This window comes from Neodiprion virginianus, chromosome 5 (genome assembly GCF_021901495.1).
Source record: "Neodiprion virginianus isolate iyNeoVirg1 chromosome 5, iyNeoVirg1.1, whole genome shotgun sequence".
In the NCBI taxonomy this organism is placed as follows: Eukaryota; Metazoa; Arthropoda; class Insecta; order Hymenoptera; family Diprionidae; genus Neodiprion; species Neodiprion virginianus.
The window spans coordinates 10,362,073-10,382,138 of NC_060881.1; the positions used below are offsets into that span (position 1 = coordinate 10,362,073).

Below are 20,066 nucleotides of genomic sequence, written 5' to 3' on the forward strand. Positions count from 1 at the left end.
TTTGTTTCACCAGCGTTCAATTTGTTTCTCGATTCCGCTGGGCCCGCTGGATTTAGAGGCTTTGCAGAAGTTGGATCACGCTTGCCAAAGTCCCGAGGGTGGGTAGCCGACGTCACGGGATTAAGAGGGACTCTGATGAATCGGGACTGCTTGTATTATGGCCATCGCAATTTTTTAGCGTCTTTGCCGTAGTTCCGCTTACGCCCTGACGGAGACAAAAAGCCTCGATGAGAAGTGGAGGAGCTGAAAGGGTTCTCACCCTCCAGCTGAAATATATACCGCGAAGAGTCTCATGCGGCAAAGGGAACACGCGTTACTTCGCTTACATTTTTTAAGTTTATTATATGTACAAAGTAAGAGCAAGAAATGGATACATACATTGTATAAAACTTGGGCACGAGGCGGTTCAAGGGAAAAAATAAAACGCGGTTTCCGAGGCGTAATTTGTTTCGCATCGAATTTTGCGTAATGAAAATACATTTACTTCGATAGAATATTGTACGTATTTAGGTATCATTCTTAAGGAGTGTGATTTCAAAAGCTTTTCCATTATTGATCTTGAAGTCTATGGGGAATTTTTGGTAGGAACGGGCGTGACATTATTGTTTCAAGAAACTTTTTACCCGAGTACACCTGATTCAGTCTCTACCTGAGACTGTAACTGCAGAGGCAAAAAGATTTTTGTACGAATAATTATATATAACCTCTGAGGAACGTTAAAGTGTATATTTATAACAAGTAAGAAACAGAGAGACGAGCTAATTGCAGGAAGTTGAAAAACAGACCGGGGACGGAGAGTCAAGTGTTGCGAGAGAAGTTGGAACAAGATGACGTCGACAAAGAAAAAGAGCTCTAACCGAAGCCCGATACGATTCGTCGCGTGTTGGATATTTCGATCAGTTGATCCAACCATCCTGCATCCGCCTGGTCAAACACTTAAATCCAAGGAATTCCATCGCTCGGCTTCTTCAACCTTTTACCATGATTATCGAATGTCCGAGGACACCCTGCGTCACATGAAATCCTTCCAATAACTGATCTTGCGAGCATCCGTACCTAGGAGTCCATCAATCTTGCAGAGAAGCTCCTTGGCTCGAGGAGCAATCCATTAAGGGAGTGTCACTTTGGCTTGTCGGCATGATATTTGACGAAGGAATATCTTCCGGCGAGGGATCAATGACCGGTAGACTCTGTAGACATTCCGTGGCTATGGTTTGCGTGCAGCCTCAAAAATCGACAGGTGGAGAAGCGCAGTTCGGTAGCCGGGAACGCGTTGGGATTTCTGGTGAAAATTGAGGGCTCCTAGTCTCCGGTAAAATGCTTGGGGCGGCTGATCAAACGCGAAGTGTCATTGGATGGGAGAAGGAAGGGGGGGGGGGGGAGGGGGCAGTTTAATATTCCCTCGATATTTGCTTTGCAGCTAGCTAGCCAAACTTGGGCCCGAACCCGCCTACTCGCCTCTTCAGCCTTCCAAGAAGACCGCTTTGAAGTTGAACATTCAACGAGGACAGAATGGCTGAGGTCTTAATTCCACCCAAACGAGGATCCTTCCGTCAGAAATTGCAAGTCTGAAGCGAGAGGCAAGCATGTGGCCATGGAAACCCGGGTGCAATAACGCACGAGTGAAACTTTCCCAAGATCACTTCACGCGTATCAGTCTCAAACCAAGCGGAGAGCCGTCGCTGCCTGTAGAGCACCCCCTGTACCTTGCAGTGTCTCTTTTCGCGCAACGCTGATCAAGGAATATTGGAGAGGATCACCCACGGCGCGTATTCTACATTCTGCAATTCAGTTTTCAGATTACCTACATGTGCGTGTACACATCTGTTTGATCTCGAGTTCTCGTTGTACAAGGGTACATGTCATATACGACTAAATTCAACGTCTTCAGAGGTGCCCGTTTGCAGACTACACAAGAAAATACATCGCAGCGACAGTTCTGTGACGGTGTGATATCAATTTCAAAAAAATTCCAGCAATTTCCTTTGTGAAGCTGCCTTTTATCAAAATATCTATAGTCAATTTGTGAAATGAAACGAAGACTTCGTCCGTACCCCGATGACGAGGAAACGTCGAAACGACTTAATTTTGGCGATGCGCACCCCACTGTGATCAGTTTGAAGGTTCGCTACTTATTGTGAGCTCCATAATATCATAGCGTCTGTTTTCTCAAAAAAAAAAAAAAAAATGCTAGTTTCGCAGCCTTTGGGAAATAGACAAACAAACAGATAGACGAGGTAAAACCCTAGCAACGTTTTTTTTTGTACGTATTGTTGAGTTATTCTCTTAGTGACTATCGATACTGTATTCCCATTAATACGACTAATCAACCATCAAAATCGTTCCAGCTTTATAAAAATTAGTGACCAATAAGTAAAAATTTTCATTTTTAGTTTCATGCACAAGTATTCTGAGGCTGCAATCCTTCCAAATCGAAGCAACTTGACGTAAACCAATTACTGTTACCACACTTCCCCGTGGCGGAAAAGTACAGAGAAAAGCGCTGATGCCTGACGATGTTGATTGGTCGAACGCTGGGAGGGCCGTTATTCTTCGCCGAACCGAAACGCCGGGTGCGATTAGTTAGCTAATACTGTTTCCCATTTAAAATTTTTAATAGCTTTGGCTATTTTACTGGTCACAGTAATTCGTCGAGACCTTTCATGGTGGATGTAACGCAACACGAATGATAGTGTTAAGATTTGTAAAAGAAATACTCGTCGTACAGCGTGTACTTGTTTGTTTGTTTTTTTCTTTCAACTAGGTTGATCATCCGTTAATTCACTCGTCGTCATTTCCGTGTACAAAGTGGCCTCGGCCTGCCTCATTGTGCAAGTGTGGGTCGACATCATTGTGGGCTCGATAAATGCGATGCGAACGATGACTCGAGAACGCGTTGATCACGCGAGGCACACGCACGCACGCATCCACAGTGTATCAAGAACGACCGCGAGTAATCTAATTGAGACTTACAATGGACCAGGGCGATTACGTTATTCGGATAACCGGTAGTTAAATTTCTCCCTCTGTAATCCATTCGGGGTTAGTTTAATTTGTCCGTCTACGACCTGTCTGACTTAAGCCTCCTGCATCTGGTTTGCTTGGGGCTTATAATTCGTGACCTTCTTTTTTATTTCTGTTCCGCTTTTGCAGGATTAATATAACAGTGGAAATACACAGAGGTGAAAAATGTTTTCTGGTTAATCCCGGACTTACCTCATTTCCACGAAAAAATTTACTGACGTATTATGGTAATAGCAAACTACTCGGTGTATAAAAATTCGCACACGGGAGAGAGTGCATTCGAAATTGGAGATTAACTGCTGCCCCGGATGGTCCGGGGTCAGAAAATGCGGTATAATTTGAAAATCCTCGAATAAAAAGGCGGGCATTTTGTTCAACGACCGTCGCCGCAGGTTCCACCTTGAATACAAAGTGCATTCTCAAGAGTCTCGGCACCTTCGCGGGAGGGAGTCGTGCAATCGCGTAATAAAACACTCGGCGATTAGGAATTCTTACGCAAGAGTCATGGCTGCTCCCACCTATACGTGACTCCTGGCTGAAGATCAGCATGCAGAAATGTAATAGAAATCGCGCCAACGACGCAGAGGTCAACCGGAATTAGTGGGAAGGCTGGGAATTGCAATTATCAGAATAGAGGCGCACATTTCAAGCGTTTTGTATAAAACCCACACTCGAAGGTTGGGAAGAAGGAAATGAGTCAACAATCAAGGATGCGCTCTTCACTAAGATTGGTTCGCAGCCATAAGCTTTGCATTCTTGAGTATATGCAAATTCACCAGACTTTGTGTCACCTTGAATTTGGCCTTGCAAGTGATGTAAGTTCTTACTCATCTCCAAAATATCCTAAATATTAATTCTGTTAATCGAATGAAATGTTTACTCCAGTTCAGCGGTACAACAATCTTTTAGTAGAGTACCAAAATCTTATATATTATTTTCAGGTAAATATAGGAAATGGAATGTATACTGGCTGAATTATTATCACACAGTGCCTCCCTGGATGTTAATCAAGGCTTCGTATCTCAGGCGATAGTTGAAGCGTAAATAGACTGGTATAGTATAATCGACGATAAAAGTAAATAAAAGCTTTCACGTATCAGGCGTGTCATGAAATGCAGTCATATACCACAGGCGCGGTCAGAATATTAATGTAAATAACGATATTACAGCTAGCAGCAATCTGTTCGACTGAATAACACCGAAGCAAAGTTAGCATATAAGTCAAAATAAGGGCACGTGATGAGGAACATTGCGATTCCACCAGTGTTCAAGTAAACCAGAGGAGAGACAAGTATACCGTACAATTTTTCTCGGGATAGTTCATGTCAGGATCGACTTGTCCTTAATTTACCGAGAACAATATAAACTAACCCCAATTAAACGGAGATAATTGAACAATCATCGAGATACCGATCTCTGCATCGACCTCAATGTGATACCAAGAAAGACGGCTTCTGCCACAGGTGATGCAGGTGTGCTGCTGTGGCGACCTGCACTTGAGGGGTCGTTGTACTCCTCCGGCACTCTTTACAGCTGCTTGCTACGGTAGGCTGGTAAGTCTTAGGCCTAGTTCACACTGAGGCCCGATTTTTACCACGGTAAAAGCCCATGGTGGCGGTAAAGAGCTGAAAGATCACACCGACGCAGAGCTGCTGGAAGATCGGTGTGAGCGCAGTTTGAGATCGAGACTCTTTGTGCACGGCGTTGCTCTTCGCGGCTGAACGAGTAGGTCGTGGATCGTGACGCAAACGGTAACAATGTCACGATCCGTCGAGTTCACTGTCAAAGCCGTATTTACACGCGATACGCCAATCGGCGTATCTTCACCTCGAGCTCACAAGAGCACGTTTCGATAATCGCCGCTGCGTAGTTTCCTCTGATAGGTACGTGGTTTGGCACAGTCCAGATTGGGAGAAGATCCTTTGTTCCTTGTTACACACTTGCCGATCGTACGAGGTTGGTCGCTTGATTTACTGATCGACGCGTAGATCTACGGCTCCTTTATTTGTAAGTATCGTTTTTGGGTGCGAGTAGCTGGCCTGCGAAAAATTGATTTAAATCCATAGGGACAATTCTATAGTCGGCAAAAAAGTGACTAATAAACCTACAAAGATGTCGATTTTTCGCTTAAATCTCGGGGTTTTCGAATCCTGCTAACAGTCTTGAAACCATGGAATAGAGTAGATTTCTGATGGAACGATGACAAAGTAAAGTATAATGAACTGATTTGTTTCATTTTTGCACTAACCATGCTCATGACTGCCGTGAGTAAACATGGGAAACTGAGGGATTCTGTAATTCCATAGACGAAATAACTCTCTTCTGTACGTAGGGATGAAAGTGTGCGGCGCATTTACAGAGCTGATGTACGTTATCGTGATCCACATTTGAAGGAAAAATAGCGAGAATATCACTCCAAAGAATACCAGGTAGAATACAGTGAGTCGAACTGCAAAGAATAGTATAATAGAAATCAATTCCATACGAGCGAAATGAGGTAAAAAATTTTGATATTACTCCAGCTTCTGCACGTTCTGTCCAGAACTGATTTGTTTTCAGGGTTCCAGATGAAACGTTTGAAGTTTTTCACTGGTCCCAAGTCAGGCTGTGGTTTTCTGCTCTCGTAGTAGTTATCGTCGTGTAATATCAACATTTCTGTGGCGAATTAGTATACGTTTGTTCAATCTCGTGATTTTTTGAAGAGGTTTAATGATTGATGAAAAACGCCGTTGCTACTGGTGATGTGAAGACTGAATGGCGGTTTCTGATGTTTTTCGATCATAGAAATGTTCGTGTGTATACAATTCGCACAGTGAATTGCTAACGCAGAATAGCCCGTCACGTGCTACAATTTAATGCGCATGCGCTACAAACCGAGAGTAGTTGATTGTCAGGGTGACCAACCGTCGTGAATATAACCTCAAAAATTTTGACAGTTGTCTTCAACATCGGCAGCTGTCAAAATTTTTGAGGTTACATACATCACGGCGAACTGTCTTCTAAATTTAGGAGGACGGTTGGTCACCCTGAGAAACAATTGCTCTCGGATTGTGGCACATGCGCATTAAATTGTTGCAGACAACGGATCATTCGGTCGGTAACAATTCAATCTGTATAAAAGCACAATAGGCTGCTAATTGGTGCTTTAAAATGATCAAGATTACGGCGTAGAAATGATTTTATGAAACGTAAACGATTCGCAATATTTTAAATGATGCTGCGGAGCGAAATGCCGTATAACTTTGATTGCGATTTTCATGCGACACTTTCCATGTCTTCTCGATTTTTCGTTCTCCTTCTATTTCTCTGTTTCTCGATTGACTTATAGCTTCTGGTCTTATCTCCACGACTTCCTGGCTACTTCTTCGTCTGTTACATCATACATATATGTATTCTTTATCTTGAAACCTTCCATTTCAAACAACCTACATTTTTCTACCATCATGGATGCTCCAGTGACTCCAACTTATGTAATCTCTCTGACGAAAGTATCTCTACTTCTTTTCTCCTAACTGCGGCCTATTTTTCTCTTCTTCCTTATATATGCTCTTCTCTTCTGTCTCAGAGGTTCTGGAATTCCTCATACATATCACACATTCCTCATACCCTCCAGCCACTGTGTCATTCGTCTTACAATTCGCATTCTAGTCCACATTTACTCGTATTTACATACAAACGTTTCTTTTTTTCAATGAGCTCTTCCACTTTAGTGCTTCCGCACTTTTTCTTGGTCTTATCTCCTCACTTAAATCTACTTGCGGGCATTATCTTGGTACAAGTTTACGTTTTCTTCTTGAACGGTCTCTTCATGTTTGGTAATTTTGTACTTGGTTCATACTCTTTATAATTTCTAACTCTTTGTACCTGTGTATACATTATTTTGGGGTTATCCCTAAATCAAGTTCAAGTATCCATTAAAACAATTTAATCATTTAGGATATTTGTTTGAGATATGCAGTGTTCAATCTTTCAGTAAACATTAGTGAAAGACTTCTATCTCGATGAACCTAGAATCAAGAGATAAGTAATAGTTGAGCAACGTTTAACCAGAAAAACAGAATCTCTCCGACTATACTGAGAAGAAAATAAATGGCAAAAGCACAGTTGCGCAGGTCTTTAAACTATCAGTTCATGGTTCAATTCAGCTTCGACGTGATAGTTTCAAGTACTGTCCTGATCACAACGATATTTTTGTTGGATTTACCCTTATCTCGAATGAAGGTTGAGAACTTTGACGATATTTTTTTTTCAAGTGTAATAAACCTGAGTATTTTTATACGTGGCCAAGCAATAGCCACGCTTCGGATTACATTTTGATGGATCTTCTTGTGAGAAGCCGAATCAACATCGCATAGTGCTCGTTCTGCATACGAATCAGGCGTGAATCACGATTGTATTCTGTCATCGCTATAATTTTATTCCCCACGTTGGGGCGCGGTTTAAGTTCCGAAAGCAGCCAATTAAAAAAATGCGGAATTTGGCGCTTGCGGAGCTTTTCAAATTCGGAATTCCAACACCGCTCCCTAACGTTTGTACTCAGCGTATAGGTACACATACGTGCATTGTCAACAACCTCCGAGTTTCCAGGTGGCGGATTACACTGAGTTCCGACGTAAACCGAATTTACATATTATTAGGCAATGTCGCTGAGATGTTCCTTGGATGTAGGGTCACAGGTCATGGCGTGGGTCGTGCTCTCTCCACGTCGCGGCGACGTCCCTCTCGCTACACCGGAGACACGCGTTCACAATCTTGAAGAAAAAAGCTATGACCGCCTGACTTGAACGTGAATGCAATAGCGTTTGGTGAATTCGTATCACCCCCAAGCGTACCATGATGAGAATGTTACTCGAAACTGTTCTATGCATTATGTATTACATGAAATTTTTAAACACAAGATTCATCATATACACCAATTTAATTTGTAGGTAAAACATTTTTACTCGTCGCTGGGAATTTCGAACGAAGAATTTTTTCTTTATTCTGCTCATGAAATGCTCAATGAAATGTCTGAAATCCAATTTTCATTTGCAATATTTATACGCTATTATTTCGAATTAGTCGTTGAATGCTGAACGACAACGGGTGAAATTGAATTATTACGGCACAATTATTGCCCGCAGTAAAATATTGTTGAAAAAAAAAAACAACTTAAAATTGGTATCTCAGTTTAAATTCAGTATAAGGCAGACTTTTAGACTCTTGTGGCAATGAAAACATCTTGTTTGCGAACTTTATCGACCCGGAATGAGATTTTTAGATTCTACAAACGGCTATTTTTTATTGTATTCCTCGTTTATTTTTATAACAATAGCGTTTGTGAATTTTTCTGCAGCTTTTCTTGTCTCATTTTTATTTCGTTTATTTTTTTTAACAGAATTGCGATCTCGAAACTCTTTAACCAATCCGGAAAGTTTTTTTCCTACTTTTTCACAGGGAATTGTAATATCTTTAACTGGTGCGGTGCAGAGCAACGTTGTTTCAAAAAACAGTCGCTCCATAGCTGGCAGCTAAGCTAAATATTATACTACGGTCTAGTGGGTGACCAGCCCTTTGCACCCTCATGTCCTCGACAGCGGTGTGTCTAATTTAATTGTAAAATCGAGCAAATTAATATTCGTCGGGATATTCCGCGAAAAAATATATCCGGAGACTTTGTTTGTTTGGAGTAAAATAAATATACACACCAAAATGTAGAAAAAAAAGGAGATTAACAACACGGAAACGGAAAAATGCGCTTGGAATAATAATAATAATAATAAAAAAGGTTTCTGTTATTGTATAATATTTTTTGATATTTCTTCGAAATATGAATCATCGAATCATTTTTTACTTCGTTGGAACGCTTTTGATAAATTTCTCAACGCCGATCAAACGCGGATGAGTTGGAAAATCCAAAAATATTTCAAAGCTTGGTGTATTTTAGTTTTCTTATACATCAACACATATTATGCTTCGCTATATTCCGGCAAGTAAACAAATAAATTGACGATCTGCGCAAGGTCCGATATTGAAGTGTCGGATTCTCAAAGTACCACCCGCATAATATAATGATCTCCGCCTTATATATATAAAAAAAAAAAAAAAGACACGGACGTCCTAATTCACAGCTTCAGTAATATTATTACACATACATACATATATAAATGTGTGAAACTTTTGATGCAGAAGTAAAACAACGACGTGGTTTTCACTTTTCCTTGCGTAAATATCAATCTAATTGACAGCTCCGAAATCTGGCTACTCGCCAAAGTTCACTTCTTACGATCGTATGGTGCGACGATACGAGAAAGACTTTGTTTCAATATCTCTCACCCATTATTCATGTTTTTTTATCGGACACAGATTGTGTTTACCGAAGCAAGTAAACTTCTAGACTGCAATATTTTCTCATTTCTTTTGTTGCCCGTAGATATCACGTGGTAATGTGAAAGGAATCGATGGGGGTTGACATTTTCCAGAACGCCGTTTTTGCAATCTTTGAGACCGAATTCAGAAGGATTATCAAGCTTGGTTGAAATATCTATTTTTACGCTGTATAAGTTTGTCAGATGTCGGGATTATGGAGAAAATCGATCTGTGGATACAAGATAAATCGCAAACGTACGTAACAAGTTTTCAATTTCAAGATTGTTATTTAAATTGATGTTTTAGTTGATAAAGAAAGATATATTTTGAAGATGGTGTTTCAGTTTGTTGGAGATATCTAGATGTTGTGGGGTTTGATGTATTTTATGCATGAAAAATTTTAAAATCAGTTCTCTGAATTTTGTACCATTAACATAAAAAATACCCTTAATTGATCCATTATCTTATCCTGACGCGTTGATTTCTCCATTCGTTTTTCACACGAGTATCAAATTTCTAATACTAGATAATAAATTTTATTTCTGTGTTATAAACAAAATAATAAAGATTACAATATTTTAAGGTAATGATTATAAATTATCGGAATAAACGAACTTTGACCAATCTAGAAACATTACAGGTGAATAAAAATCGGTTAACAAGTTTGACTGTATTATTTTTAAGACGAAATACGCGGATTGAATCGGTGAGAATAATAATCAAGGACCCGTTATTGGCAATTTTTCTACTCGACTGTTTGCTACATTTAAAAATAATCATCAATTATCAGGAACATTTTTTATGAGACGCAGCATAATTTCGCGTAGGATCGATGCATAGTCCGTATAGCATGTTGAGTGTGCAAAATCTGGTGCAAAAGTGCATTACGCAGCTACACGACCGTCAAACTTGGTTGAGCAGCTAGGTCACGGTATACTTACAATTAGCCGTATAAATCGTCCGTGAGAAGGTGAACTTTGATTAAATTAACTGTAAAGTTTCTTCCTGAATCTTTTTTTTTTTTTTTTTTGCATAATACACGTTTGTGAAAAACTCCAGGTGCAGTAACATTCTGCGGATGATCGGATCTAGCATAGATCACTGAATTGTAACTCAGTATGTTTATCGGCGAGGTTGATATGTGTTATTCAAAGAAAATTGTCATCTCGATTAGCAATTCAAAATTTGGGCCGTTCTGTGCGATTCGGAGAAAAAAAATTACCCCACGCTTGAAAATTTTCCTGTTTTCAAACCTGATTCGCGTTTTTACTTTTATTTTTTTACATTTACTGACAATGAATATGTACAGGCATTAGTCAATAACGACTTTTTCAAGTTCACCTTAGTGTAACTAATTTTTTCATTGATAGGTATTAAATTTTAGAAATTCATAATGCATAAGGTTAGATAGATAGATAGACAAGAAGGATATAAAAATACTATTCAAGGTGTAATTATAACAACTAATCTCTTTTTAACGTCAAATTCTCTGAATGATCGCAGAAAAATTGCATTCATCTGGACACGTGTGTTTCACCGTTCAGTAAGAACAGTATCATCTTCTGAGACCAAACGGATTCACAAGCATACGTGTTTTGATAAAAATAGTTTGAAAGACTCGACTGTTTACCGTATGAAATGCGCGATTAAGATTAAAATTTTGGGATTGAGGTACTAATTAATTTTAATCGGTGTAATAATTACGAGCGATTTGAATCGCGGTGTGATTTGAATAGATGGACTACTTGGAAAGAGAAGTAGAAAGATAGTGAACGATGAAGAAGAATCGATGTTCAGCCCGTTGGTTGAATTATTTTTTTTTTTTTTTTTTCAGCGAAACAAGAGCGGTTACATCACAGCTAGTCTTTAAATAATGACGGTAATTTGTGTAAATGTCTGCTTCGCGAGATTGACGAACAAGCTAAACAGTTAACCGAGAGGCGTGTGCTTCTAATTATACTAATTATTCGAATTAGTCAACTGTTCTTGTACAATACAATCGACACAATGCCAACCTTTATCTTTCTTCACGGTTAAGTATATTTTCGTTGTTCTTCTTCTTCTTCGTGTCTTTCCCGCTATTGTGCGGGTTTCTTCAGGAAGTCTTTCTCGCAATGAAATAAACGCAGCTAATTTTTTCACCGCTTTTGAACATAGAAACGGTATCTGACTTAAAACGTACGTAATGTATTTCTGGAAATGAACATAACTGAATAAATCGCTAAACATTAGATTTCTCCTGTTGTTCCACTATAGGTCGGGTCTGTATTCTGTCTATTGTTAAGAATTTCATAGAATGTGAAATGACGTGTTTTATAACGTTTATTATAAAATCGGAACCTATAACAACGTAAGTATTCTTAGGCAGTATAATACGAAAAAATGCCTCTAATGCAAACTGGCAGGGAAATACGGTGAACGTAATTTTATTTACCACGTGCATAAATATGCGTTAGTATCGTAATTAGCATGTGTATGCAATAAATGGAATTAAACACGTGTTAGCTTTTAGAAAGACAGATGCATTGAATTATCCCCGCAAAGCCTCGAGTTAGCTTTGCAGTCGAGCGTATGAGCATCTCCAATCACGTAGCTATTCTATGCTGATTGCATTATATCCTCTGACGTGCTAATTAAGAAACGATTCGCGGCGTCAATCGTCGGCGTTTGATTATATCGAGCATATCAAGCTGCAGCTTCGCAAGATACACCAACATTTTATATAAGCTATAAGTTTGCGAATGATCTGCAAAAATGGTGATGTCAATTCAGTCGTTGAAATAATTAGATTTTTCTCGGACCAGTGATTTTGAATTCATCGAAAGAAAAAGAAAACTTCATCAGCTTCAATGAATTACATTACGCATTTCATTACAGTGTTTTTCACGCGATGATTTCACAACCGCGGTATCAATAATCTTCGTCTCAAAACATCGTCGATGCATTCCGGAATACGAAATAAAAAACCTAACATAAATCTCATAGAATGCTAATTTTCAAGTATAATTTATGACGTTACCAATTTTCAATTCGAAGTGCAGATTGTGTGGGATTTCAATTTGTACATTCAATGTGACAGTTTCATATTGCGAAAGACGATTTAATTGCGTATAAACTGTTTGTGGAATCGTAGAATTATTGTCTCAAACCTAGAATAAGTATTTCAGTAGATAAAAACTGAACCTCAAAGTCGCACCAGCATTGTCGATATTAGCAGTGCGTCGTATTGGATTTTGAATGTTCCACGTAGCGTTTGAATGGAAATAATCAACTCCGATGAAGAAAAGTTGGACTCTCGAATTAACTCGTCAGAAGCAAAGATGTTTGGGTAATTTGTCGATCCGAGTCAGAGCCCTCAGATTTTCTTTTCTTCGAAGAAATAAAAATTAAAAAACAAAGTTAACGAAATGCAACAAGTCTGTCGAAAGATAAATCGTCGAATTTCATGGTAGACTGAAAAAACACGCATTGCTCAACCATTCGAATATTTTACAACTGTAGCATCGAGGAACGTCTGAAACGGTAGACACAATGTAACGGGGAAAGTGTGTCGACATTCGAATTGTAAACCAAAGAGTGTAGAGACGTGTTCGCAGACATTGATAGAAATTGAAAAAAAAAGTAGAAAAAATAAAAAATAAAAATGACGGTGTTGTAAACTTACCTGAAAGTCCACCAGATGTTAAAGCACATGGTGTTCAGCCAGAAGAATGCTGCCAGAAAGAAGAAGTGGGTCAATACCGCTGAAACAAAAAGAAATGGAACACATCTGTTAGCCACGAATGTATGTGTTTTGAACGTAAAAAATAATTCTGCGGTTTTATCGCGTGTTTCTAAACATTTACGTTAGTGCCAAGATTGAGATATCGTTAATTTAGGATAACAGAGGTTTACCCATAAACGTCTGAGCGTATCGTTACAGCGATCGAGGGATTGACGCCTAAATTTAATTAGACACGAAACGTGGTTCGTGAAATTTTTTTAGTATAAAGGGAAAACAGGTTGGCGGTGCGGTAAATTTTGAATGTAAAATCTGTTGTGACAAAGGAATAAGGGGCAGTCCTTAGAGACCGGAAGGCCCATTGTGTTCTCGGAAAGTTTTCACATAAACGCGCGGGATTATAAAATTGTGGGAAGTTTATTTCTGGACCAAAATAAACCGGTATGCTCCAGAGAAATGTGAATTCCCTGGGCCCGAGGTAAAAACCCCGTAGCTCCCCAATTATTTATAAAGCAATTAACCGACGGCAAAACCATGCCATGCATTTTTCTAGCACGACTATAAGTAGGTACAATAAGGCGCCAGAACGACAAACAACACGGGCCACCATGTGCCACGGTATTGAGGAAAGTTTCCGGTTCAACCATTCGGAACACTGGATTTGAATGGGGAGACGCAGATTCAGTTACTCCGATTAAATATTAGTTAATGCAATAAATTATAGTATTTTTTCAAGATGCAAACTGATATTCAGCAGATATATTTCGCTGTTTTGATTACGCAGATCCGCAATGGATGAATTTGCGGTGGAGCTTTTTATTGATAGCTGGATAAGCAGACACTTACTGCGTCGGGTTCCAACCCCTGAGAGAGTTACCAACCCCGGTATTTACCGAAGGTTTACCAGAACTGGTAAAATAGGTATCAATTTCAATGTGATGGAGATGGATAAATTATTGACGATTGTGAGAAGAATAGAACAAGAGAAGAGGACGATTACTTGTTTCAAGTAGAGATATAGATAATCGAATATTGGATGCAAATGCTGTTACTACTATAAAGTTTTTATGATAATATATATTGGATAATAAAGTCGGATAAGAATACAAGTTTACAAATTCATTATAAAGTAGAGTTCAAAAGTCTTGAGCGAATACTAACGATAATTATTGGTGTTAATTTTAATTTCTAGTTGTTGGTACGAATGTTCGTAAACAGTTGAACCATATCTCAAGAAGGGAAATCATAAACCTGGTAAAAAAATTCAAAGGGACCACTTTCCTTTTTTTCTTTTTTACGGGGTATAGACTGCGAATCCTCAACGTCCCTGCTCGTGTGACTCGTAGATGAGTTGCAGTCCCAGCAAGGTATTCAAAGATTACCGTGACCATTGTCCACGGTTTGGACCTTTGTCAAATAAACAATAAATCAGTTACCCAGATTCGTAGGCCCTCCTCATGATGGTAGATGGCTATTTCTAACCTATATACCTGCACCGTGACAGTCTCGGGATATTGAAGACTCCGTTCCGCATGCGTTAAGTTTTTTTGTTGTTATTTAGACAGGCTGGCCAACTATATCTGGTTGGGTCCCAGCGTGAACTGTCAATAGGTGCACATGGGGCCAGTGATTCTGAGACGGCGTGTATTTGAAAGCGTTTAGAGGTTACATTGACTCAATTACAGAGTTATCACATTCAGGCCATCTTAAATTCTCAACGAAACATAACCTCGAAGCGCCTAGAAATTTTGTCAATTAGCGTCTGACCGCAACCGAGTTGGTCAACCTGACGAGCAGACTTGAATCTATCAATGGGATCGCACGATTTCGCGCATGCGCATGCGGATGTTAATTTTCCTTAGACTATCGCGGCAGATTTGTATTCCGAACAAGTGTTTTTTGCCCGCGTAAAATCGAAGGTTAATCGCTACGTGAGTTAGCGGTGATAATTAAATTCCCGCTCAAACTAATTACGCCCACGCGGCAATTATAACTTGGGGTAAACAAGGACGTCCGTTGATCGTTGGGTGCGTTCCCTTCCTCCTCCACCTCCTCCACCTCCTCCTCGATACAATGCGCCGCGAAAATCGAGAGGCGGAGGGGTCCTGGTCTGTAAAAGACCCTTAGGTGTATAACGGGAATTGGTTCTCCAGTGCCCACTGGGTGATGGTTAATTCAAGTACGATATGGTTCGCCGACTCCCATGGTGCGGAGGGTCACGCGGATGACGCGCGCAATTCGCCAAGGGGAAATCCGGACTCCCCGTATCCCGGGGCGGCAGCTAGTTAAGTCCTTGATTTGCATGGGGCGAGATTAGATTGCGTGTTTCGCGTTTAGCTTCTCATATTCACTCGTTTTTGTTTCCCGCCACTTTCAGACTCTCGGATATAATATGGGGCAGTTGTCGTCGCGAGTAGCCACCCACCCATGAATCAAACGAAGTTCCTGCGAATTATCACGGCGATCAAGATTATACACTCTACAGTTTTGTAACAACCGATTGTCTGTGCAAAAGCGAATATCTAGTTCTCTAGGTCGAGATAAACGGCTAACGGCAGTTACTGAATTCTTTCATGCATACATTATTCCTTACGTGCGATTCACTTGAAACTTTACATAGGTATAATGAGCTTTTGGGGTCGCTCGTTACGATTCTAAACTCGAAATTCAAAAATTCAAAATGGTGGATCCAATATGGCGAATAAACAAAAGCAAGAGAAGAAATTTTTAAAAAATTCTGTAAAATTTTTTGTTGTGTACGTGTTAAGTTTGTGTAAATATTGGAATTTGGATTTTCACGGTAGATTAGCAGACAATCCTTTTTTCGTGCAAAAGTGCGACCTCCGACCATTTGTTTACATGCGCTATTTTTGCAATTAATGAATAAATAAATTTTGTATTTTTCTTAGATTTAGAAATATTTCAGGGACATTGTGGAACCAAAAAATTCGCCAGCTGTTACCAAAAAAATATTTTAATAAATAAAAAACTGCAAAAAAAAAAGGTTGGACGCCGCGTGTCCCAGCGTGAATCAAAGGTCTAAAAACCGCGCACCATTGCCTCAAATTTTAGTAGTCCGTTTTTCAACAAATTCTGGTGTAAACACTCGGTTGACAATTTTTTCTTTCCTGTTCAAATACAAGTGAAAAATAAAATGACCGATTTGATAGTCAAATACTCGTTCTGGATTTGTATATAATTTTTCACGCTTTATTATAGTTTTTGACAATACGACAAAGTATTATTTTGGTCCTATTCAAGTATTGTTCTTTGTTGGCTTTGCATTCTGCGTACAAGCATATTCCATGGGCGCGTTACATTGTGCCTTATTATGTAAGAAAATGATGATATTTCGGGTTACAAATACGTGGATCGTTATTCAAGTGAAAGCTACTTCTTACCCACACTTGTCGTTTATTGTTATTTCTGAAAAATTCAATCATCCTAATTGCTTCAGTTTTGAATCATGTAAGAAGGCTGGTTCCGTTCCAAAGACTTATTTATGGACCCATAAAACCGTGACATTGGAAAGTTTTTCTTCGCCTAATGGTGCATGAAAAGATGAATTTATACAGAATATACTTTCTGCGTCGCAAAGAATTTTCAAATGAATTCTCAAACTGGGCTTCGGGAAAACGTTGAAAACTAACGAATCGCATCGCTGTACGAATAATATCTGCAAATTTATGCGTCAAAGTTCGAAGCTTTTAAGTATAATATAAACATTGTGCTCAAGCATCAAATTTATTTCTTCAGTCCATTTTAGTTTGCAAATGATAGAAAAAAAAAATAAAAAAAAAATAATAATAATAATAACTAACTTGAAAAAATATGGGGGTTTTAGGGGAAAATTCAATGCCTTAGGGTACAATTGGAGGGTACTTTTGGAGAAACAGGGAAATCACTGTGCAGCCTATAATCGTGAAACGAACCTCAATTTTGTTTTCACAATTTCTCGAGACCCGTCCGTAAATGAAATTTGGAAAAATGGATTGTTTCGAGTTCACGCGTTGAACGCAACGAGGCGAATTACCATTTTCAGCGTAACGGCCCGCGTATTAAAGTCAGCCACACACCGTGACGGGGTTACACGCACTTCGTCAGCCCTGCGCACGTTACTTCCGCTCCTTCGTCTGGGTGTTATAAACCGAGTCCAGTTATATTTGCGCGAGCTGGATGATTCACTTCTTGTTCATTACCGTGGCACTAGGTCGGCCGTGTCTCGCGATCTCTGCAGAGCGTTGCGCCGGCGGAACTGCTGCGCTACGCCAAAACCTTTCCTTTTCCGCCAAATCTGGGCCAGTGTATATACACGGTGGCCGAAAATTTTTGGGAAACAAGTTCCATGAGATTTCCAAGTTTTCCAGGACCCAAATCCTAGTGTTCCCTGACATTTTCCCGGTTCTAGTAAGTTACTAAAACCCAAATCTTTCAGCCGATTAACTCGATATTAGGTTCAAATTCAATTCAAATTGACGAAGAATATAATCTACAAAAATGTCAGTTTAAGAAACTTTTTTTTCTCGACGAAAAATATTAAACTCGTTGTGTTAAAAAAAATTATTTTTAATTCCCAAAATACCAAACTGATATTTTCAGTTTTTTCCACGTTTTTTGGGTGTGTGGCCACTCTGGAATATTTGCTTGTCAACTCGAAACTCGCTGCTGCGATTTCTACACACAAATATGACGCAGTAAAATTTTTCAAGTTCTGATGTACATACATTGCAAAAGTGCTAACCACGGTATTCGATTTTTGGATTTATATTTTAGGGCTGCAAAAGCTTGGCTTGATTATCAGGGTTTTCGACACTGTTTCGAGAACTTGATGAGATTTCATACTTTTTTGTCAAGGGGTGAAATCAGATTTTAAGGAGACTGGTTGATCACAATTTGAAACTTTTTAATAATTTTATTACGAGATAGTCGAGTATTTCTAAAATTACTATATTCGTAAGTTACGAATTATAGTTAAGTTATATATCTCATGAAGGATACAAAAACGGAAAATAACAGAATTATAAACAAAAGCTTAGACCTGAATGCTTCATTTTGAATCGCTTTAAATTAGCGAAAAATATGATAGTTTCATTCGATTTTACTCAATATAATGGCTCATTTTATCCAGAACACTATTTTCTACAAAGTAATCGAAACAATTGTTTTTATTATTCTGGTATTGTTGCATGTTTAATTTTGTAAATTAGTACCGATATTGATTATAATCAACAAATGGCAATATTGAATTATCTGCTAGAAAAAAAAGTACATCTGTTTCAGTGATTTAGTAGAACTTGCGAATAAAATGCACCGTCAAGTGAAATCAAACAAATGAACCTGAACAAATCAATCTGAAATTAACCATCAATATGCAGGCTTTCATTTATAATTCGAGTATTTTTAATTTTCATATTTTTGAAGAAATGTTTGCTGTTCACAATTGTAATACTGTATGTAAAAAGAATAGATTTTTGTCAATCAAGATCTAAGATAATTAACATCTCAGCGAAGTGTAACGTAAATTTTCCAACTTCAGTTAATTCTGGTTTTACACAACGATTTTTCAGAAATATTACGTAAGCACGGTTTCTGCTTTTTTCAAATGTTGACCTCGGATATTTGTCCAAGACATTCGTTATACGTATATGCATTCTGACAAAGTGCAGTGACGAAAGCGAAATGAAAGAAAATGAAAATACGATTGAATGTTTATTGGCCATTATTTACCCTGCAGAATGACGAATAGCCAAAAGAGAAATCTGTGAAAGTTGGTAAAATCCACGATGCTACACATATAACGGTGAAATTATAATCACGAATCTCGTGATATCGTGACAAGTGAAATAGCTGCAGGTTAAATGAAAACTTTGAAAAACGTTAGACAGAAAGAATAACATACACAAACTTTATTTCTCATTCATTTTATGGATCGGAGTTTTGATAAAATTTGTTGAAAAAATAAGCTTATACACAGGAAGCCGAGGATGACAAGGTCGTCTTTCCCCTCTTCATATTCAAAGATAACAACCCGGGGCAAAAAGCTTAGGTTCAGGCCGAAGCTGACGTGACAATTTTCGAAGTAGGGGAATTTCTACATGCACATGCTCGTACACGGAATTACCTGCTGCGTAGGGGCGAAACGTAATTTATTCTTCACACCGTGTCAAGACCAAGAAAAAGAGAGAGAGAGACAGAGAGGCGAGCCCTCAGGAACCCTTAATCGAGTTCTGAAGGCAGGAAAAATATACCGGTGAATTAATATTGTCGCTGAAAGTTCGGAAGGAAGAGCGCGTGTCGAGAGGCTTTGAGGTTGAATATTTCAACATTATTTTTTCCTCGGAATAACAATTACCGCTGCTCCTCGAAGAGCCGGGAAGGGGAAAAAGAAAGCTTAGCCGCGATTCTTTTTACAGTTCCTTTTTTACTTTCGTGAAGGATAATGAAAGTTTATGAGGTTTAAAAAAAATTCAGGAGAGCAAAATCCAGCCAACAGAATCTTCGCTCCGCTTGTCCACAAATTACAAAGAATAAAAGTGTGTAATACAATTCTATTATTTTCCGAAAGATCGCATCTTCCTCAGTCTAATGTAAGAAGCATTAGTGATATACGAATGAAGATTCAGAATTTCTCCAAAATTTTCAGCAGTTCGTGATATATTTGTACAGTAAACATCGAGAAATTATCAATTATTTTTTTTACAGATCACTCGGTCTATTCTAATATTCGTATAAGCGAACAACGTTTTTTCAGTTACTATTGTTGAGAAATATATTCTTGAAAAAAAAAAAAAAAATTGTTGGTTTGAAAACTTTCACTACAAATGAAACGATGTAAAAGGTTGAACTCGGAAAAGCTGACCAAAATCTTTTTTCTTAGTAAATCGTCCGAATTCCTCCACTTTTTTAAGATTCTTAATATTTCCTGGTGACTGATAAGCGAAAAAGTATTCCTACAAATTACACCGTTTAGTTA

The 20,066-nt window shown here is 38.8% G+C and overlaps 2 protein-coding genes across 2 annotated transcripts in view; both read right to left on the reverse strand.

Moving 5' to 3' along the window:
* LOC124306362 (probable G-protein coupled receptor Mth-like 1) overlaps positions 1-20,066 on the reverse strand; it is a 114,783-nt gene that overhangs the window by 47,807 nt on the left and 46,910 nt on the right. The window contains exon 3 of the mRNA XM_046766983.1: positions 13,037-13,115. Coding sequence (XP_046622939.1) covers positions 13,037-13,115 — 79 coding nt within the window. The remainder of the gene's footprint in view (positions 1-13,036; positions 13,116-20,066) is intronic.
* On the reverse strand, positions 3,968-5,818 carry LOC124306363 (sodium/potassium-transporting ATPase subunit beta-2-like). The gene is made up of 3 exons (XM_046766984.1): positions 5,542-5,818; positions 5,273-5,473; positions 3,968-5,063 (listed from the first exon to the last, which is right to left on the reverse strand). The coding sequence occupies exons 1-3, from the start codon at positions 5,675-5,677 to the stop codon at positions 5,026-5,028; spliced, it is 375 nt and encodes a 124-aa protein (XP_046622940.1). The 5' UTR covers positions 5,678-5,818; the 3' UTR covers positions 3,968-5,025.